The sequence below is a fragment of the Cibotium barometz genome, chromosome 3 (assembly GCF_041138505.1).
Source record: "Cibotium barometz isolate CiBa-2024 chromosome 3, ASM4113850v1, whole genome shotgun sequence".
NCBI lineage: Eukaryota > Viridiplantae > Streptophyta > Polypodiopsida > Cyatheales > Cibotiaceae > Cibotium > Cibotium barometz.
This window is the reverse complement of record NC_141048.1, coordinates 30,412,298-30,440,209: the sequence shown is the minus strand read 5'-3', so window position 1 is coordinate 30,440,209 and position 27,912 is coordinate 30,412,298. Positions and strand designations below refer to the sequence as shown.

The 27,912-nt window shown below is 45.4% G+C and overlaps 1 protein-coding gene across 3 annotated transcripts; it reads left to right on the top strand.

Moving 5' to 3' along the window:
• Positions 1–27,912, top strand: LOC147639931 (ferredoxin C 2, chloroplastic-like). Of its 3 annotated transcripts, XR_015262196.1 has the most exons (7): positions 6–313; positions 1,572–1,635; positions 1,778–1,866; positions 26,901–26,969; positions 27,057–27,101; positions 27,233–27,339; positions 27,482–27,912. XR_015262196.1 is itself a non-coding variant. In XM_086775453.1 (6 exons), exons 1-6 carry the CDS (start codon positions 56–58, stop codon positions 27,275–27,277), a joined length of 570 nt encoding a protein of 189 aa, XP_086631579.1. In that variant the 5' UTR covers positions 6–55; the 3' UTR covers positions 27,278–27,912. The 3 variants fall into 3 exon arrangements, 2 of the variants coding, with proteins under 2 accessions (XP_086631573.1, XP_086631579.1); XM_086775453.1 differs by having other exon boundaries at positions 27,233–27,912; XM_086775447.1 differs by lacking the exons at positions 26,901–26,969; positions 27,057–27,101; positions 27,233–27,339; positions 27,482–27,912 and adding exons at positions 6,031–6,192; positions 6,317–6,877 and having other exon boundaries at positions 1–313.

Sequence of the window (27,912 nt, the reverse complement as noted above, 5' to 3'; positions counted from 1 at the left end):
AGTTTATCCCCTTGTGGTGAGGTGGTAAAGAACATTTTTTTTTTTGGTTTTTGCCATGGCTGCTGCAACTATGGGCTGTTATGTGCCATTTCGAGGCACGGTGTCTCCCTTTCTCTCATGCAGGTCATCAAATACATCTTGTGGTGTTGGTCCGCCCAAGCTCATGGTGGTCAGAGCAAGCGTGAGGCACAAGGACGAGGGCGAATTCAGGACAACGGCCATCTTCGACCCCAGCTCTATCGATGTCCCTGTGCACACAGTAACCGTACACGACAGGACAACCGGCGCAGTGCACCAAGTTCAAGTCCCTGAGGTATTCCTTAAATTTCTAAGCTCATTCACACCCAGATTTTGATGTGGGTCTTTTTAGGAAGCTCATTCTGACATGGTGCCTGATGTGGGTCTGCCCATGAAGCTCATTTTGATACCAAGCTTGATGTGGGTCTGTCCATAAAATGGAATTTGACATGAAGGCTGATGGGGTCTGTCCATGAAGTTCATTTTGACATGAAACCTTGTGTGGGTGTATCCATGAAGCTCATTTTGACATGAAGCTTGATGTGGGGTCTGTTTCCCAAACTCATATTGACATAAAATCTGTTGTAGGTCTGTTCATCAAGCTCATTTGGACAATAAGATTGATGTGGAACTCGTCATGAAGTTCTTTTTGACATAAAACTTCACGTGGGTCTGTGCATGAAGCTCTGTTTGAGATAAAGACTGATGTGGGTCTGATGATTGATCATGAAGCTCCTGCTAATAAATCTCATATTGACATAAAGCTGGATGTGGTTCTGTTCATGATACTCATAATGACATAAAGCCTGATGTGGGTCTACTCATGAAGCTCATTTTAGTGTAAAGTCTGATGTAGTAGCCTGATGTGGGTCTACTCATGAAGCTCATTTTAGTGTAAAGCCTGACGTAGTAGCCTGATGTGGGTCTACTCATGAAGCTCATTTTAGTGAGCTCATTTTGATGTAAAGCCTGATGTGGGTCTGTTCATGAGAATCATTTCGATATAAAGGCTGATGTGGACGGATGTGAATTTGGATTGCATGGCTCAGTCCTACATTTTGATGTAAAAGATTTTAACTTTTGTGCAGTTAAACCCTATTTTTATGGCGAAACTCTCATGTTGGCAATGTAATGTCGGTTGAGGGTGCAGGAGTTGTGTAAACCTGAATGCAATGGATTCATTTCTCATGAGTCTGTGTGGCCCATTCTGTGAATCTTATCATGTTTCGCGGCACTGGCTCAGCTTCATATGGAAAAGGTTATCTTTTTGTGAGTCTTAGAAGCAGTTATTCACTAATGTGAATCCCTTTTCTGGGCCTCATGTTGGGCCTAATCGTGAGCCTAAAAAAATTTGTCTTCCAATTTGCATAGTAGTGACTCTCTATCCATCTTAAGGATCCCTGCTGTGCGTTTTATAATCAATGGTTTAAACTTAATTTCAGATGCAATAGGTTGTCTTTTGATGATTCTTAGAAGCCCCTAAAAGCAACTCTCTTAATAATGGTATCAATCTTTGATGGTAAAGGATATTTTGATGAAAATGACCAATGCAGGACCAATATATACTCCACACAGCCGAATATCAGAATATAAATCTACCATTTTCTTGTCGGCATGGTAAATAGACTTTTCTTTGTCGAATTAATAATTTCAAATAACTTTGTTGGTATAGATTTTTACTTTGGGTCAATATAATTCAAAAGAAAAAGGAAATGCATCACAAAATAATTAGCTACAGCCTTCATGCCTTATGTGTCAGGTTGCTGTACTGCATGTGCTGTGCGTGTCAAATCTGGGGAGCTTTATCAACCTCAAGCCCTTGGCATTTCTCCTGAGCTGAAGGCACAGGTTTGTTACTCGTCTTTACATGTGTCATGTATGTATCAATATGTCTGAAAGGCCAAACTGGCACATGAGAGTGTCAGAACTGTGCATGGAGATGTTGGTAGCATCAAGAATAAAATCATTCCGAAGTCAATTTCTAAGTGGAAAGGTTGTGATGAGGATAACACTTAAAAATGTTGAATTAGTTCAGCGCTAGTTTCTAGACTTTTCTTTACTAGACTTATTCACATTCAGGGGACAAAGAATGTTACGCTCCCCAGAGATAATGTGAGCCAGCTTAATTAATGAGGTTAAGTTAATCAAGAGTTAGTCCTATTTTTTAACTATGGAAAGATTATAATGGTAATCAAGAGATAATGTGAGCCAGCTTAATTAATGAGGTTAAGCTAATCAAGAGTTAGTCCTATTTTTTAACTATGGAAAGATTATAATGGTAATCAAGAGTTAGTCCTAATTTTTAACTATGGGCAGATTATAATGCTAATGACTTAAGACCTTGGACTACATATGACTTTGAGGCTCATTTATCATTTTGAGATTATTGAGGATTGGGAGTCATCAAGGACTCCCCTTGCCCTCTAGCCACATCTCCCTTACGACACCTTGCTCATTAAATGAAGAAGCAAATTTAGTATGTAAGTTTAATTAGGCAGAATTTGCCAAAAAGTGTAGGGCCAAGAGATGGGGCATTAAAAATGAGGCAAGGGATCCTCTTTGTAGGTGAAAAGTGGATTAAAAAAGGCACATGGTTGAGTCACTCGTGGTTCTACTACTCAATGCACGTGAAGAAACAAGGGTCCTCCCTTCTCATTTTGTCATGTGCACGCTCTCCCAAGTGTGATGTGGACATACTTCTACCCATTGGCCAGCTCAGAGGTCGAGTAATTGTTGGATATGTGTTTGTAAGGGCTATTGTGCTAGATCTTTGTAATATTGTGTAAGCCCAGCGGGGTGTGCCATGACAGATTCCACCACGTATCCAAGAGAGAGAAATATAGAGAGAAGATAGAGAGAGGGGGTTGAGGGAACTTTGCACAGTACACACAGACTGGGCGGGGAATAGGCCTCACCCCCTTTCGAGAATTTATTCAGGAACAATCCACAGGCTCGCAAGCCAGGATCAATACAACAATGAATACAAAAGCAAACAAATATGCCGATGTAGAATATCCGAGTCGAAGTTGATGTCGAGGCACAAGATTTCTGTTGTCGAGTACACCATATGGACGACCCACAAAAATCTCTCACCGAGCTAGTGCCAGGTTCAAGTCTGAGTCAGAGTCTGATGATCTCCAAGCTCGTAAACAAGACACACGGTAGATAAGTGTAGTTGATGAGGTATTTGATGTTTAGTCGTAAGGTAGATGTCGAATCTTGGAGTAGAAAACAATCCCCAACAAAGTTGTATAACAACCGTGAGGTGTTGATGAATGAAAGACGGTGCTGGAAGCTCTGCTAGGCAACGCGCGGGTGGCTGGCGAAGCAGGGTGGTGCACTGGCACTGGCAGCGTTGACTGGAGGCGGGGCTGGACCTCCCTACGCTGGTTGGTTAGTTGGTAGCGACCAGAAGGCGAAGGAGGCACAGGCAACTGAAGCAGCAAAGGAGGCACAGGCAATTGAAGCAGCAAACAACAGCAGTGTTGGTAGAAGATGGCGGCAACCGGAGCAGGTGGTCGCGCACAACAGGTAACAGCAGTGGCGGATGGTAGCAGCGCTTGGCAGAAGGCAGTAGAAACTGACGCAAATAGGCACAGATGGGCGGCAGTTTGGCGGCCGTCGGCGATGGCAACGGACAGCAACCCTAGCGATGATGAAGCTCTTCACACCTTAATGGCCAAGCTTTTGCTTTTCTCTTTTTCACTTTGCTTTTCCTCTTTTAACTTTTAATAATAAAATGTTACTCATCTTTTGTCAAAGTTCTTTTGTTTTTCTTTTTTGGCTTTAGGGCCTTGCTTTTTGGCCCTAGAGTTGCTTTTTGAAAAAGTGGCTTTTAGCTTTTTCGTCTGTCTTAGTCTCCTCTTGCCAGTGGTGCTCCTAGCTCACAGTCAACCCAGTTTGACTTCTTGTTTTTTTCTGCTTTTTGACCAAAATTGGTGCTTTTCCATGTGCCAACTCAATGGTCCCTATTCCAATGCCTTCATCTACTTGTCCAATGTCCGGGCACGGGCTCCATCATGTGAATAGTATCAACAGTCATCTCCTGTCTGTACCATATTACTCAGTAGGGACTGAGGGCCTCTTTTGTGGGTGTGCCCGCCCAGTTAGGAGTATTCTCCATTTTTCCTCATGTTCCATATTTTCCCTATTTTTTCTGGTCATGGGGGCTGTCTGCTGCTGCTGGTCGACATGGTCTGTTTGCTACCCGACTTGATCATGTGTTGGTCGACATGTTGCAAGAGCTGGCCGACTGGATTTTCCCAGTCGTGGGCCTCATTTATGGGCTGTTGGCCTGTTCTATATTGGCCGACCTGCTGCCCATAGTAGTATATATAGCACCTTGTTCCCCCACACCATTCTTGTATCATTTCTATATCGGATCTAGTGTATATAGCAGAGTTTATACAGCTTCTCTCTCTCTACACTTCTGCGTTTTCTCTCTCACAACTGTTTGTCTCATTTCCGTTGTGAATTCCGACATGGTATCAGAGCCCGAGGTGGCTTGAAGCTTGGAGACAGTGAGAACTTGAGGGTTTGTTGTTTTTTGGTGGTGATTGGAGAGTTTCTAGGCTGTTGGGGACTTGGAGAAACAGGTAGAAGGCGGCCTTCATTGCTGGACAGCCACCTTGCATAGTGTTTGTAGCCTTTTCTTCAATTTTTTTCTCACCCACCCTCCCTTTACAAGACCTTGTGAACCCTTGAGATGGCAGATTTGCTTGAGATGGCTGAGAAGCATGTGAAGATCCCTACCCTCCCGACATTCCCGGTGGACCAACAGTTGGACGGGACCAATTATGGCATCTGGAAGGTAATGATGGAATCTGTCCTAGAGTCTTGTGATTTAGCCGATTTCATTGTGGCTGGAGTTCCACGGTCAGAGTTGGAGGAGAGTGAGCTTTTACCTTCTACTAGGAAAGAGTGGGACGCTCGGGCACAATTGTAGGATTGTGTTAATGGCCATGTGCGCTCTTTCATCTTCCTTAATTGCACACCCCAAGTGATCAATCACATCAAACACATGACGCTAACCCGAGGGATTTGGCAGCACTTGGCTTCTTTGTATAACAGGGTATCACCCATGAAGCGAATTTCCTTGGAAGTGCAAATGTGAGTGATGAATCTTGCAAAGTATTCAACGATGTGGGAGCACATCAACAAACTCCAGGCTCTTCAGCAGGAGGTTCTTCAGGCTAGGAAGGAGATAGCTTCAAAGTATATGGCCACCACTTTGCTGTCTCATCTTACCCCTCAGTATTCAGCTTTCTATTCTTCTTTGATCACCAATGGACGGCTCAGCACATCACATGGGAGGAGCTTGTGCCGATGGTTTTGGATTAGGAAGAGCGGTTTACGGACCCTCCACAAGGCGGAGTGTAAACGGAAGGGCAACTGAACACGGAAAATCTAATCAATCATGAAATCTGAAAATACACATAAGCATGCCAAATAAAACAAGATGACAAATCTGCACGGTACACCACACTAGGGGCCAGCAGACGATGGGCTGACCCCCCCCCCCCCCCCCCCCCCCTTTTTTTGGTTAGATTACCAAAAAGGAGTCTGCTTCCAATACAACTTTGCGGGTGCCCAGGGTTCACCACTGGTTGCACCTGTTTCTTCCAATACAATATGAAAATAAGAAAACATAACATAAACTGAATTTGCTGACAATTCTTAGCACAAGTGAGCATTCCCGACATCAAGCACATGTAGGACAACTATGGACAGCCCATAGCACTCCCACATCAGCCCAAGACAACTCAACATTATCGTCTTCTACTAGAGCTCTGGCGTTGAGGCCGGAGGCAACGAAGTTCTCTCTTACATGGTGGCAGAGTTATGGAAGACAAGGTCTTCCAAAGCTCACTCGTATCGCTTTACTTGTCCTCTCACAGGTAAAGTTTTCTATCTTTACATTTTCCATACATGTGTTATGGACCTGGGACCATGGTTCATTGTCCAATGTCCATTGTAATTTGTCACCATTGACACGTCACATGTGACATGCAGGATTGCTCTGCTGGTGGATGCGAGCGCACTTGGAGCGCTTATTCGCTAATTCACACGAAGATCCGTAATCGACTCAGCACTGCACAGCTAGAGAGATTAGTCTACTGCCGAGCAAATATGAAGCTTGTGCGAGATTACCACGCTTTGGGGACACCCAAGCAGGTTAGAAAGTTGAAACTTTGGGCTAGCGTTTATACATATTACAAGCGAATATTTGTAATTACTAATTACTACTTTCTACGCTGTTAATAATGTGAACACTGAATTGCATTTTGTTTTTTAACAGACAGATCCATCAAAATTGAAGTTGGTCTCGGAGGGGAGTGCAGAGGAGACTGAGCAACAGCAACAGCAGCTTGTGAGAAACGATCAGGAGGAGATTATTCGCATGCTGCACAGAGAGCTGGAGAGTGTGGATCGACGTGTGACGAGGTCAGGTGCGCGCGGGCGAGATGCAGATCCAGAAGTTTCACGACGAGAGACCATTCGGCGAGGAAAGCTTCCTGTCCGTACTCCTCGGAGACGGGCAAATGAGGCTATTCCTCTCATTCAGCCTACGGAGGATGATGATCCAAGACAGCAGAGTATGATGGCAGAGCCAAAGTATGATGAAGAGGGCTACGTCCTAACAAATGGGGACTTGCTCTCTTCAAGAGTGTCATCATCCTCATCCGATGAGGAGTTTTGAGATTCAGAGAGTAGAGTCTCGAGAGTCGAGTCGAGACTCTTTGTTATTGCTTAGTGTTTTTTACTTTTGAGTCTTGACTCTTGACATCAGACATTTATGATTTGTTATTTGTATGCTCTAGTATGAGCCTTTTAGGTTGACATCAGACATTTCAAATTTGTTATTTGTATGCTCTAGTATGAGCCTTTCTACGTCTATTTTGTCTTGACAGATATACAATGTGCCATTGTGTCAAGTATATGATGTGTGTTTTGAAATTAGTACATGCAAAGTGGTTTATTTTGATTCTTGAATGTTTTATGTACCTTAAATGTAGAAAGGTGTTGAATGTCCTATTGTTTGCCAATGGTACGTATTTTTACGTACATAAAATTTTTTACTGTACGGAACACTGTACAGTACGTACATATACACAACGTACAGTACGTACACATCAACCTTGGCTTGTGCCAATGGTCTTGGACCAGGAGGAACGTTTCACGAACCCTCCTCACAGCGGCGGTTCGAAGGCCTTAATCAGCCAACGGTCGAAAGGCCAGAATAACAACAAGGGCAAAGGGAAGTCTTCACCAGAGAAGTCTTCTGAGAAGAAGCCTGACTCAGAACGAGAGAAGCTGAAGGCCGAAAGATCCTGCAATGATTGTGGCGAGAAAGGCCACTTCACCAGAGAAGTCTTCTGAGAAGAAGCCTGACTCAGAACGAGAGAAGCTGAAGGCCGAAAGATCCTGCAATGATTGTGGCGAGAAAGGCCACTATTGGAGGAAGTATCCTAAGCGGACTGGGAAGAGTGCTGATTCCTCAGCCTCAGCTGCAAAGACTCTTGCATTTGTGCACTTAGAGATGACGGACTCCGACGCTTCATCGTCTTCAAGCGGGGAGGCAGTTGGCTTCACCGCGAAGGATACCCAGGAATGGATTCTTGACAGTGGTGCTTCCAGGCATATGACTCCGTCCCGTGACTTCTTTTTGGATTTGAAACGGGAGTCAGGTCGCATCTTTATTGGCGACAACTTCACTATTCCGATACATAGTGAGGGCCGGATGGAGATTATTCCCGACGGCAAGGGGGGCAAGCATGCTTCCCGTGTTCTTTATGTTCTTGCTCTGGGTTTTTATCTTCTATCAGTGCATGAAGTATGCAAGACTGGCTTTTGGGTGGAATTTGAGGAGCATTTAGTTGCTCTACGGGAGTGTGAGACTGGCCAGGTTGTTTGGGAAGGCGGGGTGGAGAATGGTATCTACAAGCTCTATGCACTCTCCTCGTTGACAGGTTCTCAGGTCGGAGATTTGTGGCACTTTCGTTTTGGCCACTTAAATGTGGATGCACTTCGGCGAGCTTTCTGAGACTAGATGGTGGTTGGCTTGCCAGATGTTGATAGTAGGCAAGGGCGTTGCAGTTCTTGCATACGTGGTAAGCAGCACAGGGAATCCTTTCCGAAGTAGGCTTCCAGGCGGCGGGCTTCGAAACCATTGGAGTTGATTCACACTGACTTGTGTGGACCTCAGGAGACACCATCTTTGGGAGGATCTCTCTATTGTATGCTGCTTGTTGATGATTGTACTAGATTCACGTGGGTCTACTTTCTTTCCCAGAAGGACCAAGCTTTTGCACGGTTCAAGGATTTGCACGTGATGGTGGAGAAAGAGTCTGGATTTCAGGTAAAGACTCTCAGGGCTGACAAAGGAGATGAATTCTCCTCGACTGTATTTCTCAGATTTTGTGCAGATCATGGCATCAAAAGGGAACTGGCCAATACAGGATCGCCTTCGGAGAATGGAGTTGTAGAACGCAAGAACAGGACTGTGGTGGAGATGGCGAGGACCATGCTGGAACATCGTGATCTTCCTCGTCCACTTTGGGGAGAGGGTGTGGCAACGGTTGTCCATACCCTCAACTGATCTCCGACGACTTCAGTACCTCATATGACTCCATTTGAGGCATACTTTGGCAGGAAACCTGATGTCTCACACTTTCGTGTTTTTGGGAGTGATGCGTATGTACATATTCCGAAGAAGCAGAGGGGGAAGCTTGACTCCAAGTCCCGCAAGCTTGTATTTGTGGGGTATAATTCTCTTTCCAAGGGATACAGTTGTATGATCCAGATAGGAACGAGATTGTTGTCAGCCGGGATGTGGTCTTTGACGAGCATGTTCCAGTATCCACTGTCGAGGAGCCGCCACTTCTTAGAGATCCAGAGGAGTCTGATGATGATTCCCAGACCATTATTCCAGTTGATCAACCTCAGTCAGTACAGGAGGTTGAGCCTGCAGCTGGAGTAGAGCCCCTGCGACCACAGGGGGCTCCACGATCTGTTCGAGTACTTAGGTGGTGGTTGGACACCCTTCGGGAGTCAGGTGTCACGGAGTTACCCTCTGAGTGGACCACAGAGGACGGCCCTTGAAGATCACACAGAGTCTGAGATAAAAGCAGTACAGCGGAGCTTCTCCAGGTAAACTATGCTCTGATGTCTCGTATTATGCGGGACAAGGAGCCCACTTCCGTCAAGGAAGCCCTCTCACAGGATACTTGGAGGAAAGTCATGCAGGTGGAACTTGATGCCATCGAGAAGAACAACACATGGGAGATGGTATCGAGGCCGTCGAAAGGGCCAGTCATTGGTGCCAAGCCAGACTTGTGGCTAAAGGTTATGCTCAGCGGCCAGGCATCGACTACGAGGATACCTTTGCACCGACAGCACGGATGTCCACGATTCGGACCGTTCTTGCCCTTGCTTCTTCGCAGAGGTGGCCCGTGTATCAAATGGATGTAAAATCTGCGTTCCTTAATGGTGACCTGCAGGAGGAGGTGTATGTTGAGTAGCCTCCAGGCTTTATTGTTCCAGGATCAGAAGGGATGGTTTACAGGTTACGTAAGGCCTTGTATGGTCTTAAGCAAGCTCCCAGGGCTTGGAATCAGAAGATTGATTCCTTCTTTGTTCGGACCGATTTCAGAGATCGGTTGCAGAGCCTAACCTGTATCTCTTTTGGGAACACGGCATGGTCACGATTATCATCCTTTATGTGGATGATCTCATTCTCACTTGCGGTCATGTGGAGCACATTGGTGTGACGAAGGCTGCCTTGTCAAAGGAGTTTGAGATGACCAACTTAGGCTTACTCCACTTCTTTTTGGGATTAAAGATCTGGTAGACCCAGAGGGGGTTTTTTGTCTCTTAGCAGCGGTACGTTCATGAGTTGCTTGAGGCCTTTGGGATGGAGGACTGTAAGCCTTTTACTTCGCCGATGGACCCAAACACAAAGTTAACCGTTACTGATCAACTGGCCCTGATATGATGGCATCCTTCAATTTCTGGAAAGCTATCTTTTCGGGTTCCGACCAACGGAATGCTACTTTCTTCTTTGTTAGATCATGTAACGGTGAAGCTAAGAAAGCAAAGTGTCGAATAAATCGACGATAATAAGGGCATAAACCAATAAAGCTCCTAACTTGATGCACATTCTGTAGATCTGGCCAATCCTTGATTGCTTGAATCTTTGCGGAATCCATGCGTACTCCATCTTTGGAAACAATATGCCCTAAATAGTGAATTTTTGACAAGAAGAATTCACTCTTCTTCCCATTGATGAAAAGCTTATGTTTCCTTAGCTCTTCAAAAACAATGGCAAGATGCTCTTTATGTTCAGCCTCACTCTTTGAAAAAAATGATAATATCATCAAAGAAAGTTCTTGTGAACTTGCGGCGAGGTCTAAAAATTCTGTCCGTCATTCTACAGAGCATTCATAAGTCCAATGGCACAACCAAATACTCATATAATCCAAATGATGTTCAAAAAGCCGTTTTGTGCACACATCTTGAGGTAGCACTCGAATCTGATGGTAACCACTCTTAAGATCAATGCGACTGAAACAAGAAGCTCCCTCAAGTTTATCAAGAATATCATCGATTCGAAGAATCGGAAACCTGTTCTTGATAGTAATCTTGTTAAGGGTCCTATAATCAACACACATTCTGTATGTCCCATCCTTTTTCTGCACAAGTAAAACTCGAGAACAATAAGGCGAAGAACTTGGCCTTATCAACCTCTTCTCAAGTAAATCATTTACTTGAGTCATGATTTCCTCCTGTTTGGTAGCACTCACCCTATAAGGAGGTCGGTTAGAAGGAGAGCTTCTAGGGATTATATCAATACAATGATCCTCTGGCCTCTCTGGGGGTAATTGTCTTGGTAGTGAATCAGCAAAACAATCAGCATATTCACTTAAGAAATCAATCTTATCTTGATCTATGGGAGTTACATCATCATACTCAACATTATCACATACAAAGACCAAGTAAGAACAAGCTGATTTCTTTATTGCCTTTGAAATAGATATATGGCATACAACGGGTATGGTACTCCCAGTAGTACCCGCATCAATACAAACTTTCCTACCTCTATGAGTAAACATAACTTTCTTTTCTTTGTGCAAAATCTTAGGATCCAAATGATAATGCCAAGGCATCCCAAGTATGACATCACATCCCGTAAGTGGTGCCACGAGGAAGTCTTCATGATCCAAATATCCCTGTATTTGCATGCGAAGCTTCCCAATGATGTGAGTGACCTTAACTTCCTTGCCCTCAAAGGCAACATCTGCATGAAAGTCCATGTCCAATTCCTCGGGCTTTAACCCAAGAGCAACAGCCATCTGTATGGATATGAAGTTATCTATTTAGCATTATCAAAAAGGAATAAAGCTGTTTGGTCCTTTAACTTGCCCCAAGCTTTGCATAAGATTCTGCTCTTTGGTTCATGTGCAGTGTTACCCTGAACATCGGGTATGACATTCATACTCGGTTTGGCATCTTGCACATTATTCTTTTTGAGATTTTGGGGGCATTAAGCTTTCATGTGATCTTTTCTCCCACATGTGAAGTACCTCCCCTCTCTCATGCGAACAAAGATATGCTGTCTAGACAGCTTAGGATCATCCTTTTTATCCCCTGGCTTCTTTTCTGAGCGCCTTTTTGCATCCTTGGACTCATGAGGTATAAACTTAGGTGACTGTCCACCCTTTTTCTGTTCATTTCCAGCTCTGAATTTTCCCTTGTATGAGCTGAATTCTTGTCTTTTTGGATGGAACTTAGGAGTAGGAACATACCTAGAAGGTGGAGACACCACCGACAATGCATGAAGATCTTCTGCATCTCTCAAATGGGCTGAAAACCCCTCATCATCACCACGAGCTGCATGTCGATGTACATCATCTCCTCGGGTTGCGTGCCCCCTCATGTCTGTTGCATGGGTTGCAAGCCCCCTCAAAACACTTGCTCGGGTAGCATGCCCACTTACATTACTTGCACGGGTTGCATGCCCTCTTACATCACTGGTGCGGTTTGCATGTCCTCTCACATCACTAGTGCGGGCTGCATGCCCTCTCACAACATCATCAAAGTTCCCTTCACGAGATAGCCTGCGAGGCTGCCGTGTGAAGACCCACTTGCTCTCATCATCGGAAACAACTTCGCCACGGCTTTTTAAATAAGCAACATCCAACTCTCGAGGTTTGTCGATTCCCATCTGTTGGGCAATTGCATTAAAAGTGACCACATCAGCCTTGACATGAGACTTTGATTCAATGACCCTCTGGACATCAGGATCTCTTTGCAAAGCACGGAGCTCTTCAAGCTCATTCATCAAGGCATCAATATCATGCTGATCCTCAGCCCCGGCAGACAACGGTGGATTGTTTTCCGCCAAAGCCCCAACATGATCCCTGTCTCTATCTTCTTCCCGCATGTGGCAAGTACGGGTGATAGAGTCCTCCATAAAATGATCTGACTGGCTGGCCATAATGTATCTTTCACCTAAGGTAACCTCTTTCGAGGCGCGACAATAAGACGAGGGCTACCTCAGAATCCCAACCTTCTCTCACAGATAATGACTCCTTATACCCATATCCAACATCATACTAGGCACAACTGTGTAGAAAGCCAGGCTCTGATACCAATGTAAACGGAAGGGCAATTGAACACGGAAAATCTAATCAATCATGAAATCTGAAAATACACATAAGCATGCCAGATAAAACAAGATGACAAATCTACACAGTACACCACACTAGGGGCCAGAAGATGGGCTGCCCCCCCCCCCCCCTCCTCTCCCCCCGCCGCCCTTTATGGTTAGATTACCAAAAAGGAGTTTGCTTCCAATACAACTTTGCGGGTGCCCAGGGTTCACCCACTGGTTGCACTTGTTTCTTCCAATACAATATGAAAACAAGAAAACATAACATAAACTGAATTTGTTGACAATTCTTAGCACAAGTGAGCATTCTTGGCATTAAGCACATGCAGGACAACTATGGATAGCCCATAGCACTTCCACATCAGCTCGGGACAACTCAACATCATCGTCTTCTTCCTGTTTGGCTCATAGAGCAAGTCGACCAGCCCTCAAAGGCTGCTTTTAGCAGTCAACCAGCCCTCAGTAGCCTGTGAAGAAATCGACCAGCAGCTGTACACAAGCTTGCAAGCCCCCGCTCAGAAGGAAAATTGTCCAGATGCCCTCGACCAGCCCTTTCTATCTGTTTTTATCGTCTATCTAGCCTTTGTTCAAGCTGTAAATCAGCCGGCTAGTAGTGGAGAACATGCAGAAGGGGTTGGCCAACAGAAGCAGTCGACCAGCTCCTATGCACCCGGAAAAGCAGGTGTCTCCATAAAACTGGAGTATTTTTCAAGATTAGAGCTCCTCCGCTAGTTTTAGCTCCCACGTGTGCTTTTTAGGCCCAGAAGGGGGGGCGCCTACTTGAAGGAGGCCCAAATAATGTCCAGTGCCCAGCTTTTGGCCGCCACATGTATTAAATAAGTCCTGCTCAATGTGTACTCACTTATAAGTTGTCCGGCCACTTATAAGTGAGTGTGAACCTGCATCAATAATTATTAGCATGTGAACTCATAAAGCTGTAAATTTTGTTTCTGGGAACACTGACCACTTGCAAAACACATGTAGACCACCTGTCAGTCAGGTGTGCACATACACGTCCACAGGGTGCCCAGGCGTCCCTGGCCCCATGGACAACACAGGCAGAAATCTTAGGCATTGTCCAAGAAAACAAGACAAGTCATCCAAAGATAAAATCAAAGTCATGCACACACATGAGTGCAGCTATATTGGAAGAAACACCCATCTGCTCAATTGTATCCGATAAAATGTCCAAGGCTCATGATCCTTCCGGAACCTTCCCAGAACATAAATACAAAAGATCTCCAAGATAGCTAGTCCAAGAGAATTTCATCGTGTCAGGCTCCATGGGCCATACATGTACACCATGTCAGGCCCCACAAGCCACACATGTATTATCATGTCAGGCTACACCAGCCATACATGTACTGTCATGTCAGGCTTCATATGCCACACAGACACACCATGTCAGGCTACACCAGCCATACATGTATGTCATGTCAGGCTCCACATGCCACACATGAACAATAGAAAAATAGAAGCTGTAAGGAATTTTGTGACACGGAGGTTCTGAGGCTCTGACTGGCCAGCGGTCGAAAGGCCACAACAACAACAACAACAAGGGCAAAGGGAAGTCTTTATTGGCGAAGTCTTCTGAGAAGAAGCCTGACTCAGAGCGTGATGCTTTGAAGGCTAAGCGGACTTGTAACCATTGTGGGCAGAAGGGTCACTATTGGAGGAAGTGTCCTCAGCGGAGTAGCGAGAAAAGTCCCGATTCTTCAGCTGCAGAGCTGCAGCTGCAAAGACTCCAGCTTTTGTGCACTTGGAGGTTATGGACACAGATGCTTCATCTTCTTTGAGCAGGGAGGCAGTTGGTCTCACCGCCAGGGATACTCGGGAGTGGATTCTCGACAGTGGTGCTTCCAGGCACATGACTCCTTTCCAAGAGGCAGCAGGCAGGGACGGTCCAGTGCTTGCGTTCATCAGTCAAAGGAGCCTTTACAGGTGAACTATGCTTTGGTGTCTTGTATCATTCGGGACAAAGAGCCCACTTCCATTAAGGAAGCTCTTTCCCGGGAGATTTGGAGGAAAGCCATGCAAGTGGAACTTGAAGCCTAACACTTGGGAGTTGGTTTCGAGCCTGTCAAAATGGTCAGTCATCGGTGTCAAGTGGGTCTACAAGACCAAGTATACGTTTGATGGGTTGGTGGACAAGCACAAGGCCAGACTTGTGGCTAAGGGCTATGCTCAGCGGCCTGGCATCGACTATGAGGACACTTTTGCACCGACAGCTAGGATGACCACGATTCGGACAGCTCTTGCCCTTGCCTCTTCTTAGCGGTGGCTAGTGTATCAGATGGATGTAAAATATGTGTTTCTTAATGATAGTGACTTGCAGGAGGAGGTGTATGTTGAGCAACCTCTAGGCTTTGAGCAACCTCCAGGCTTTGAGGTTTATAGGTTACAGAAGGCCTTGTATGGTCTTAAGCAGGCTATCAGGGCTTGGAATGAGAAGACTGATTCCTTCTTTCTACGGAAGGGTTTCCAGAGATCAGTGCAGATCCGAACTTGTATCTCTTTCAAGAACGCGGTATGGTCACCTTGATTATCCTTTATTTGGATGATCTTATTCTCACTGGCGGTCATGTGGAGCACATAGCTGTGATGAAGGCTGCCTTGTCCAAGGAGTTTGACATGACGGATTTAGGCTTACTCCATTTCTTTTTGGGATTGGAGATTTGGCAGACCCAAAGGGGGTTCTTTGTTTCTCAGTAGTGGTATGTTCATGAGTTGCTAGAGGCCTTTGGGATGGAGAAGTGCAAGCCTATTTCTTCACCGACGGACCTGAATACCAAACTAACAGTACATGATCCTTGTTAGCATGTTGATGCCTCCTTGTATCGGAAGCTCGTTGGTTGATTGATTTGGTTGCTGAACATCAGATTGGACTTGAGTTTTCCAGTGGGGCTGTTGAGCTCATTCATGCAGATACCTTTGAAGACTCATTGGGATGCAAGATTGCGGATCTTGCGGTATCTGCAGGGTACAAAGGATCGTGGACTCTTCTATGACACTGGAGAGGAAACTTTGGTTGCTGAACACCAGATTAGACTTGAGTTTTCCAGTGGGGCTGTGGAGCTCATTCATGCATACACCTTTGAAGACTCATTGGGACACAGGATTGCGGATCTTGCGGTATGTGCAAGGTACAAAGGATTGTGGACTCTTCTCTGACACTGGAGGGGAAACGAAGGACCGAGTCGGACTCTGAGGTTGGAGTGACTCAGATTGGGAAGGAGATCCAGACACAAGAAGATTTACACAGGCTACGGATTTACCCTTGGCTGAAGAGCTATTTCTTGGAGCAGCAAGAGGCTATTGCCTTGTCTTCTCTACAGAGGTAGAGTACCGGGCTACTTGTGGTCCTGCTTGCGAGGTGGTGTGGTTGTGGAGGTTACTTGGTGAGATTGGGTTTCCACAGAATGAACCCACGGTCATCCAGAGTCACTTTGTTCGTGAGAAGATTTTGGCTGATGACATCTTGCTAGAGTTTTGTTTGACGGAGGACAATGCAGCGGACCTCTTCACGAAGTCTCTACCTCAGTCTCTACGGATTTACCCTTGGCTGAAGAGCTATTTCTTGGAGCAGCAAGAGGCTATTGCCTTGTCTTCTCTACAGAGGTAGAGTACCGGGCTACTTGTGGTCCTGCTTGCGAGGTGGTGTGGTTGTGGAGGTTACTTGGTGAGATTGGGTTTCCACAGAATGAACCCACGGTCATCCAGAGTCACTTTGTTCATGAGAAGATTTTGGCTGATGACATCTTGCTAGAGTTTTGTTTGACGGAGGACAATGCAGCGGACCTCTTCACGAAGTCTCTACCTCAGGCGATGCTCCGTGAGCACTCCAGCTCACTGGGGTTGGTTCCACGTCCAGGAGCTGAGAGGGGGTGTTATGTAACACGCGGAAGCTCTGAGAGTCTTCTTTCAGCCCTAAACACCACTTAGAACATGCAGATGCAAAAAAAATGCAAATAGAAGGGAGAGTAGAGAGAGAGAGATAGTTGGAAATTCAGTATTTTCATATGGTACAAAAAGGTACTCTAGATCTACAGCCATAGGGTACCTTTCATAAAAGGTGGAATACACCCAAAATAATCCTAGTCTAAGGACCCAACTCAAAAGGAGTTGAATCAATACAACAATGAGCCTTGAGTGCCTTATATGGACCTTTGGACAAAATAGGGAGCTGGCCGACTGTTGGTCGGCCAGCCGACTGGACACAAAACTGGAAAATCACTTCCCAAACTACCTTGTCAAGCAGCCGATAGCGCATCATGCCACCGAGAGGTTCTTCTAGCATTCCATGCAGCCGACAGGTCATCTGGTCCATTCCTAGTCCAACACTTTCCATGCTTTGCACTCTTTTGCTCCAAAATCTGGTTTTAACTGATTCTTAAGTCCTTCTTTATCTGTTGCCCTTCAGGACTAGCCTCAGAGAATGTCCATGGCAAATCTTGCACATGACATCTCCCTCTGCTAAACTTGATGACGGGATTCCAACCTGTTCTTGGATGACTGTCATCATCCCATTCTGTTCCCTGAGTCCCTCTGTCATCCCATCCATCTTTGGCAACCCTTTTCACTGAAAACCCGGCCCGGTCTCCAAAACCACTCTGACTCTGAATAATATATATGCATCTGTTCCATCCAGTCCCCAATCCGTTCCTGCCCTGACTCTGAACACTGTCTTGGTCTTCATTCCTGAGAAATGAGTCTGGCACTCTCACATCACCCCTTGGAGGATAATCCTATCTTGGGACCGTTGCCCGAAAACCTATCTGGCTCATAGGACTGCCATCCCCTCTGGCTTTGTGGAACACCACCAACAAACCTCTTGGGAGCTCTTCCTAATCTTGTGTTCCTTGCCTTGGGCTTCGTACCCATGCACTTTCCTATACCTTGGACCTGTACACCTTCATATGGGACCGAAACATCGTTTAGCCTTGCTGAGCCTGATGCTCTGATACCAATGTAACACGTGGAAGCTTTGAGAGTCTTCTTTCAGTCCTAAACACCACTTAGAACATGCTGATGCAAAAAAAAAACGTAGACAGAATTGCCCTTCAGGACTAGCCTCAGAGAATGTCCATGGCAAATCTTGCACATGACATGTTAGCATGCATCTCTTGTCTGTACCATATTACTCAGTAGGGAGTGAGGACCTCTGTTGGGTGTGTCCGCCTAGTTAGGAGTATTCTCCATTTTTCCTCATGTTCCATATTTTCCCTGTTTTTTTTGGTCGTGGGGGGCTGTCTTCTGCTGGCCGACATGGTCTGTTTGCTACCCGACTTGATCATGTGCTGGACGACATGTTGCAGGAGCTGGCCGATTGGATTTTCCCAATCATGGGCCTCATTTATGGGCTGTCGGCCTGTTCTATACTGGCCGACTTGCTGCCCATAGTAGTATATATAGGACCTTGTCCCCCCACACCATTCTTGTATCATTTTTTTACTGGATTTAGTGTACATAGTAGAGTTTATACAGCTTCTCTCTCTCTACACTTCTATGTTTTCTCTCTCACAGTTGTTTGTCTCATTTCCGCTGTGCATTCCGACAAATAGAGCTAGGAGGACCAAATAGTTACATTCTCTCTCTCTTATATCGCAAATGTCCTCAACTGCGGAATAGAAATGTTCCAAGTATGTCCATATGTTTCAAGTACTAGCCCCATCTAATGAGCTTATGCATCTGGTTATTCCCATATTTGTGATGTTATCTACTCCTCTGGTAGCATCGCAGTGCCTTATCTTTGACCAATGGCTTTGTTCTTGATGGTACTTCTTCATGACCTGTCACCTGTTAGATAAAATAATTCCATACTTACTTGGTACAAAAACTAGACAGAAGCTAGTCAACAAATAGGTATGTATCATTCATGTCTACGGGGTATTCCAAGTAGTCTGGAGCCCAATGGAATATCACATGCCATAAATCCAAGCATTGTCCACACATCAAAAAACAGCACACAGTCAAAGAAATTCAAACATACATCAGTATGCAATGCACAAGTAATGATCCTCATGTTTGTTAGACATCATCCCCTTGTTGCTGACTTCCTGTGTGGTGTCCTCCTTTTAGCCTTTAGGGCTGACCATGTTAGCTATAGGGGCTGGTCACCCCTCACATCATTTACCCACTTATTTTCCCCTTTTATGGAGTCTTAGGCATTTATCCTAGTCGTGGAGAGCTGGTCGGCTGAGCCTACATGGGCATATATATAGCCAGTCCTTCCCTCACACTTTTTCATTGCATTGCATTGTTTGCTGCAGTCCCTCACATACGAGGCCTTCTTTCCCTCTTGCTCGGGACTTGTATTCTTGTTTGGTGATATTGAGAGCAGGTATACACTTGTGTTTCCTCTCCATCTCTCTCTCACACTCTCTCCTGTGTTTCCACTTTCCATCTTCCGCTGTGCATTCTATCATGGTATCAAAGCGCCGGCGACTTGCAGTGTTGGATGCTCCCTCTTCCTCCTGTGTTTTCCTTCTCAAGTCTGCTGTTGGTCGGCTTGCCTCTTCCAGGTGCTTCTCCATTGCAGTTTTTTGGTCATCCATCTTAGGTTTTGACCCTTGAGATCCTCTCTGCACTTGTCGGCGGCTCTGTTTCAGGGCAGCAGCACTTTGTGTGCTGTGTTTTTTTCTTCTACAGGTGTTCTGCAACAGTTTTGTTTGCTGATCTGAGGCTTGGTGGTACCTTTTCTCTTCTGCGTTTCCAGAATCTGCCCGATCTACTGCCCCTTTTTACCTCTGCGTTTTCAGATTTCTAGCCATGTTGTGCTGCGTTTTCTGGACTGATCTTACTGGTAGCTCTACCTTCACTTGGGCTTCTTCAGTTGGACCCGAAGGTACCTTCTCTTTAGTGTTTTTCCTCATATGAGGTGTGGAAACTGGTGGGCCTGAATTTTCAGGTTTGCCACCCTCTGGTTGGCTGCGTTTTCTTTTCCAGTGGACACATATCACATGCATGAGGGGGTTTTGTGTGGATTGTGGCTTTGGTGGCAGTTTGGTACTTGAGGAGGACACTGAATTTCTGATTTCAGTCAGCGTTTTTCTGATTTTGGAGCATCTATACCTGCGTTTTGTTCTTGGCCTACATAGTTACCCGGTTTCTTCATGTTCCTTGCCTTTTGTTGGCGTTGGGGTGCTGTTTTTTGCTGGACAGTAGTGTTTTGACTGCGTTTTGCTTTCAAAAGGAATTTTCTACACTCAGAGGGGGCCCATCTCCAGCTACTTCACTTGAGGATCAGTTTTCGGGAGCTGTTTTGTATCTGTGGAGACTTTCTTCTGTGACAGGAGTTTACAGATTTTTGAGGAGAGTAGTGCTTTCTTAACAAGAGTAGTGATCTTTTTAGAGACCCTGAGTAGAGTTTATTTTGTCCGAGCTTGTGTTCTTTGCAATGTTTGCAGAGAAAGGAGGGTGTTTTGCCTATGAGGTGTGATCCTTTCACATGGATCACTTGTTTGTTGCTGATTCTTGGGATCCGATTCTACTTATGGAAGAGTCTTTTGCTCTCAGTGATGCTTTTGAGGACTTTGTTACCACTGTAGTTTATATTCTTGCTTCCCTTCCTCATTGTGAGGAGTCTACCTCTACCTCTCTTTGTGATGCTTATGAGGATGCCCCTCCCCTTGTCAGTTCTGCATTGGGTTTGATGCGGTGTGCAGGTTTGTTTTGGAGGATGGAGTTTTGGACCCGGTGGGATGCTTTGGATCTATGGTTGCTAACCATGCCTGGGGCACAGTGGTACTTCCAGAGTTTTTTTGGATTTGGATCAGAATCAGGTTGGGTTTGTACCAGTCCGACAACATCATTTTTCAGAGGGGAATGTGGAGTCCTTTCATCTAGCGATGCCCACCTCAGTGGAGTGTGCTTAGTACAGCATTGGGCAACTCATGGTACGGAGTTTGAGCAGATGGACCCCATCTTTTCTACAAAGTCTTTACATCTTGCGATGCCGACCTTTCTAGAGGATGCTTCTTTTCAGCATTTGTAAACTCTTGTTACAGAGTTTGAGCAGATAGACTCTGAGGATTTCAGTGAGGAGCAGCGTGCTTCTCCCAGGATTGATTATCTACAGGATCTGATCTTGGTTGATTTTGAGGTTTTTCATATCTTCTCCAGGTTGGAAACACGACATACAACTTCGGAGAGTGTTCTTACACTTGGGTTTGGAACCATTATTTGGAACAACACGTCACAACCTACTTGGTTGTTTTCTTCCAGAGGAGCGGTGTACCTGGTAGCTTGTTCTGTTGCTTTTGTAGCTGAGTTGTTGAGGAGATTGCTTGTGGAGCTTTCCTAGTACCTGTTTCTGCAGTCTTTCATCTTTGATTGAGGACGGCGTCTCTGGCTTCTTGGAGTTCACTTGGCATCCGGTGCTGAGAGGGGGTGTTAGACATCATTTCCTTGCTACTGACTTCCTGTGTGGGGTCCTATTTTTACCCTTTAGGGCTGACCATGTTAGCTAGAGGGGCTGGTCACCCCTCACAACCCACTTATTTTTCCCTTTTATGGAGTCTTGGGCATTTATCCTAGTCGTGGAGAGTTGGTCGGCTGACCCTACATGGGCGTATATATAGCCGGTCCTTCCCTCACACTTTTTCATTGCATTGCATTGTTTGCTGCAATCCCTCACGTACGGGGCCTTCTTCCCCTCTTGCTCGGGACTTGTATTCTCGTTTGGTGATAGTGAGAGTAGGTATACACCTGTGTTTCCTCTCCATCTCTCTGTCACTCTCTCTCCTGTGTTTCCACTTTCCATCTTCCGTTGTGCATTCTATCACTGTTCATGGATTGTCCTGTCTGGTCTCATCGGAAACCGGTGCTGAGCTATCTGCCTCCCGAAGGAAACCGCTCAATCAATCCTCAAGGCCATCTGGTCACTAGGACCGCTCGAGTGTTCATCAATAGTCATCTGGGCCATTTGGTCGCATTGACTGCCCGGCTATGAAATCCAACACAGTCATCTAGGCTATCTGGTCACAATTACCGCCCAACTATGAAGTCCAATACAGTCATCTGGGCTATCTGGTCGCAATGACTGCCCGACTATGAAGTCCAAGATATTTACACAAAGGCCGTCCAATGGGTCATCTGGCATCGTTGCCACCCAAATACAAATCTTGCTCCTTGGGCTATTAGGCATCGTTGCTACCCAAACTAGAGCATGCCCAATTAACCATTACGTAAGCATAATAATGATCAATTCCATTCCGATATATATATACAATGAAGAGGGCTAGGGGTATAATCCCTCTCTCTTGACTCTGTCTTGTTCGCAAGATGTCTATGCCTGTACTTCAAATACATTTGGACCAACCGCTTCCTCATAAGCTCGAAGTATCTCTGGATAGTCCTTGAAGTGCTCCTCTGGCATCCATTTTGCATCCAAAGGTGAATAATTCTTGAACTTAAAGAGGAACTTTTTGATCACTGTCTTTTTTCTTTTTCTCACAGAATGAAATACAATCTGTTTTGGTTGCCAAATCTCTTCTTGCTCTTCCACCTTTGGTGGATTCTCCAATATAGGTTCCTCTGGGGGTAGTCTCGTATATGGTTTCAATAAACTGACATGGAAGGCATTATGTATCCTCCAATGATCTGGAATGTCCAACCGATAGCATACAACGTTGCTGTAATCTGAAAAGGTCCATATACCATCATTCCATATCCTGACTTTGGTAATCCAAAGATAAAATCCATAGCAATACTCTCACATAGAGCATTCAGTGGGTGCAATAATCCTGCTAGCTTTTGTCGATCAAACTTGACCTTTTGACAAACCAAACATTCTCGAACATATAGCTCAATGTCAGTTCTCATGCTAGGCCAATAGAAGCAGGCTTAGTTAGTACGAAAGGTACGGTACGATAAAATACGGTACTAATTGGTACCTTAAAATTTTTTGAGGTACGGTACGATATTAGTACGTTTTTTTATAAAAAATACTTCCTAAACTTAAAAATTGTAGACAAGAAGTTACAAAATAGTAGAACCATGAACATAATGTCATCATGCCATTAGAGTACAAAATTGCTACAAAAGGATAGGCCAAAAACTCATGGCATGGGCGACCGCCAACATGCGTACATACATGATACTACATACTACAATACATCATCAATGGGCTAGAAGGAGATAGATGCCCAATGCCTAGAGAGCTATAAGTTATAACATATCAAAAGTCTACATCATCACCAACATCTGCATGATCATCAACATGATCACTACTAGAGTGTCCATCAAGAGAGTTCTCTGAAGAGGACTCTTCGAAGGTGGACGAGACGGGTAGAAAACGGGCAGAAAAACGGCTACTTTCAACGGGCAGAAATAGGGAAAAATCGTACCTGATCGCACGAATACGTACGGTACCGTACGGTACGAATCGTACATACGATCTGATCCGTACGACGTACGGAACTAAGCCTGAATAGAAGTAACTATGCAAAGCTTGAGTTGTAGTCAAGATGCCTCTATGTCCTATGTAAGGTGGAGCATGGCATTTCTTCGATCACTTTTAGCCTCAAATCCTGCACACATAAACGGGTTTGCATCATGAGAAAAACCTTCTTTGATGACATAATAAGTCACCAAATCTTCATTCTACAATTTGTTCCAAAACATCTTTGAAATCCTTGTTGGTAGCATAAAGATCTTTCATCAAAGTAAAATCCATAAACCATAGAAACTGCATGGCTCATGGGTCTCCAAGATAGTGTATCTGCTACCTTGTTGTCTTTGACTTTCATAGGCCACGGCATGGCCCTCATGGTAGAAGATTGCTCCAGTGCAATCGCCTCTTGACAAACTTCTTGGCATGATGTCAATATGATGATCTTCCGATCTCTCTGGCTTCTTGCTCTGGCTTGCTGGGACAATTTGCAGCCAAATGTCCCTTGCTTCCACATTGAAAACACTTTCCTTCTTTGGCATATTCCTCAAGTTGCTTGAGGGACAATCTTCTTCGAAAGAGTGGAGGTTTGTCCCCACTAATATCCTTCTTCTCTTGAGGCTCGACTCTTGATGGGGATCGGTCTTTATACTTCTTCTTTTGAGGTGGATCACGATTATCTTTCTTTGTTTTGTCCTTCATCCAAGGCATGTACAAAGCCTCGGCTTGCAATTCTTTGTCTTGGGCTTCCTCCGAGATTCGATGGATCTTCATAGAGATGAGGAGGACAAGCCTCAGTAGAGGATGGGAGGACAGATTTGCCTTGAGCATCCTGAGAGCTTGGGAGCTGCTGAGACCGGGGCTCTTTCAGCGACCTCCTTCTTGTGTTGAGGAGCGGGCCAGACAGCCGCTCATCTGGAGCCCATCGGTTCGCACAGAGCAGGGTCATATGCTGGGTTCTCGGCCTCGTCTAGCCTGGGGACCTTTGGCGGCAGGCCCAGCACGTAGCTTTGGAGACTGGCAGGCCTTCTGCAGTCTCCCAGAGGAGATCCAGGTGGAGAGGTTGAGTCACTTCAGAGGGGGGTTGATTATGAGGGATGACATTCAAGAGGCACGCACAGAGGAGTGGTTCACGCCTATCGAGCTAGTGGCCCCATGGTGGATGGGAGCCTTTACACAGTTGGAGATCCTGATTGCTGTCAGAGCTTGCACTGAGGATGGCAGATGCCTCTACTATGAGATTCAGGATGAGGGCAGACTTCAGAGAGTGGAGGTGGAGTCGCCTTTGGTCGCAGAGTGCACCTTTCAGAGGATACGGGTAGTGGCCGCCGCTTCTCGAAAGTGGCATATTGACCCAGACCCTGCAGATGTGCTCTCGGATTGGCGCATATGGGCATATGCAGCGCGTCCCTTGGCCCAGCTCCAGTGGGACCCTGGTGAGTACGAGTGGCATGATCCTTATGCATCCCTTGAGGCCACAGAGATAACCTTTTTTCAGTATACTGTTCGGCTGGGGCGGTATATTTTGACGTCGAGGAGGATGGTCTCTCCAGCTGCAACGGGGCACTGGCGGCTACAGGGACTCTCACAAGAGTTTCTGGAGGATTTTTGGGCCCGGCTCTGGGCTAGTCGACAGGCCCGCAAGATCTCGACTTTCCAGTGGCTGGTCGCCCACAGGGGCTCAGCAGTTGGCACCTGGCTTGTCTACAGCGGTCTTCCGGGGGCCTGCGTCTGATGCGGCCACCCTATGGAGACACAGAGACATTGCCTATGGGACTGTCCTCAAGCGCAACAGATTTGGCTGCGGATGCTGCGTATTCTGGCCCCCCTCTCTCCAAAGGGTATGTTTACGTGGGGTGCCGCTGCTTGGTCGACTTCATCAGGGCCTGCTATGGGCTATGAGACGGAGTAGGACAGTCAGGCCATCAGATTCATTAGGGGCCAGCCTCGCCTTGTTCCTTCACCGGATTTCTCGTCCGCAAGCTGGACACAGGAGAGGGATCTACGATGGGAGCTCCTCAGCAGTCTCACCATTTGGTTCACCTGGAGGGCCCGGTGTTTCAGGGCCTTTGAGGGGAGACTGGAGCCACCAGCAGAGACTGTACGGGGGATTTGGCAGGAGTTGATCCACACCCTGCGAGGACAGTATGACCGCATCCGGGGCGACTCGGATGAGGCGATCTTGCGGCGCCAGGCCTTTCACACCACCTGGCGCAGCGGCCCCTTCTATACCCTACACGTGGGGTCCCCCCGTTGGCATTACAGGCCACCTGTTTGGCTTTTCCCTCCTCCTATTGTATGATTTAGCCCCTCAGTTCTATGTACTGATGCTTGTACTTTTCAGCACCTAGGGAGAGTCTCCCGGGCTGCCTTGCTTTGTTCACTGCTCTGTTTTTCTTGTGAGCAGGAGAGGATCTTTTGTAGCCCTACGGGCGTTTTTATATAACTAATGAAAGGATCTTTTCTCGGGGGAAAAAAAAAAAAGAGAGTCTAGGCCTTAGCCATATGCATTCATTGATCAATTAGTTATCATTGAGTCATTGAGAACTCAAGATCAGTGCTACCATTAAGTAACTCTATTCAGGATTGTACATATTTCATGTTAGTAATACATGGTAGATTAGGTCATCTCTCTCTAATATGTATTGAGCATGAAAAAGCAACAGTTTGTACATGGGTTTCAATATCTGATTAGGTGCTAATGGCAATCAATCAATACATAAACATGCTTCCACAAGCACCCATGTTACACATTTTGTCATGAAAGACTTGGGCCTTCATTGCCCAACCAGCTATTGTGTACTATTTTGACATATCTTTATGCATGAACCTGCGCCTACTCTTGGGTGCTGATGATGTGAGTGGGGATGTCATAGATGTTGTGAAATAACTTGGAACTTTCTATTGGTATAAGACTTGAACCTTTAGTTGTAGCAAAGAACAAAGAAAGAAGATTCCACGAATTGTCCAACAAGCTTTCTAAAGTTTGTTAGACCATTTCAAACTCAAGCAAGTCACTTTCCGGGAGGCGTTAGTGCCTCACATAGTGTCACGCGCACACGTTAACCAGTTGCTACATAGACATGGTTATTCCTTGCAGCAGCCGCCTTAGAGGCAAAGTCAGAGGAAGATTATGGGCAAATTGGAGCCATTTTTTGGCAGCCTAATAGGTGCCTGGAGCTGACCAGGACATGCACCAATGGTTGGGACGTATTTTGGCACTGTTGAAAGCCTTGATTCTCAACATATAATCATGAGCACTTTCATGATTCAACCGTTAACTTTGATTGATTTTGAGTCCTAATAGTAAGTATTTGAGATGTATTCTTAGACTCATACATGGTCTAAAGCAATTCTCATGCTTCCTTTGCATTAGTAACATCCTTCACCTCTTTCAAAAGGTCATTTGTCACAGTCATCTTGATCACATGGAGAGCCAACCTTGCTCTCTTCTCATGTCTTGCTTGCTCATTCTGTAGAAGAGGCCTTTGTTTAGTGCCCATAACAGTATTCCAAAGATCATGGATCACTAGCAGTGATTCCATCGTGATCTTCCAAATGGAATAGTTTGGAGTAGTGAGTCTATCGATTAGGTAATTGTGTGTGCTAATTGAGGGTGAACCTATTGTTTCTCATGCTAAATAAGGTGGTTGAGAGTGCGGACTAGATGAGAGGGTACTGACCAGACGAGCCTATTCATGGACGGCTTGACACCATCACGTCAGCGAATGATGTTTGTGCTAGGCCTCAGGACCTATGACTTCTACTCTTTTTGCATATTTATGTGGGCTACAGAATACTTCTTTACTATTGATCATGCAGGGATACGCTCTTCTTTGTGTTGGGTACCCGCTTTCAGACCTGGAAGTAGAGACTCAGGATGAAGATGAGGTAAAACCCATCACCTTCATAATACAGGCATGCTTCTATCCATGTAAATTGTGCATGTACTACTAAAGGAGCTACTATCTATTCCAGGTGTACTGGCTACAATTCGGGCAATATTTTGCTGGAGGTCCAGTGGTGAGTGCTATGTCAGGGGGAAAATTTCATGCTCGTTTCTCCAATAAGATTAAACATGTCTAGTGTACATGTCAAAATTGGTCTTTGTTTCATTTGGACTCACCATTTTGATGGTGCAATTGGAATGTCAGGAGAGAGATGACTATGCATTGGAGCTGGCCGTAGCAGATGAGTAGTTATTAAGAGAGCTGATCAACAAGTGCCATTTGGGATGATTTAAATTTGCAACATGCGTGTGGTCAGTATGTTTATAGCCTTTTTTGTGTGGAAATCTTACACTTGAGGAGAGAGTGGAGTACCAGTGGAAGCTCTTAAGTCAACTGTTGGGACCAAGTACCTGCATGAGGAGCTTACATTGAGCTGCACATTTACTATTGTAGGGGACGTATTCGGGTCTTCTCAGAGGCATATATTTTGCATGAAGGGGTTGGAAATCACTATTTTTTACAGTGCTAGAATTTGGTAGCTTATCAAGATGCAAGCTGTCAAGCAAAAACTGTGTTCTTTGATTGAAATGTTAACTCAAAGACCCAGACAAGATTGGAGAATTGGATACAAATTGTATGGGTACAAATGTGTAAGCTCTTGTGGGGGAAACGAGGTTGAACACACAGCCAGGAAGAGCCCCATGCAGTCAATCTCAACTATGTCTTATCAATCAAGAAATACAGTGTCAATTTTTGTTAGGAAATTGATACTCTTGTTGCAAAACCTAATCCGAACCCTAATCTGCACAAATACTTAAGCTGCTACTTTTTGAAAGAGTCTTGATACACAAAAATAGATGATAAGAATTAGGTATTTTGACCAA

What these genes read in the sequence shown, in the direction of transcription:
- LOC147639931 (XM_086775447.1), top strand. Translation starts at nt 56, where the DNA reads ATGGCTGCTGCAACTATGGGCTGTTATGTGCCATTTCGAGGCACGGTG. An exon ending in CTCCTGAGCTGAAGGCACAG is followed by an intron (nt 1,867 to 6,030) that starts GTTTGTTACTCG and finishes TGTGACATGCAG; the next exon opens with GATTGCTCTGCTGGTGGATG. An exon ending in CTTTGGGGACACCCAAGCAG is followed by an intron (nt 6,193 to 6,316) that starts GTTAGAAAGTTG and finishes GTTTTTTAACAG; the next exon opens with ACAGATCCATCAAAATTGAA.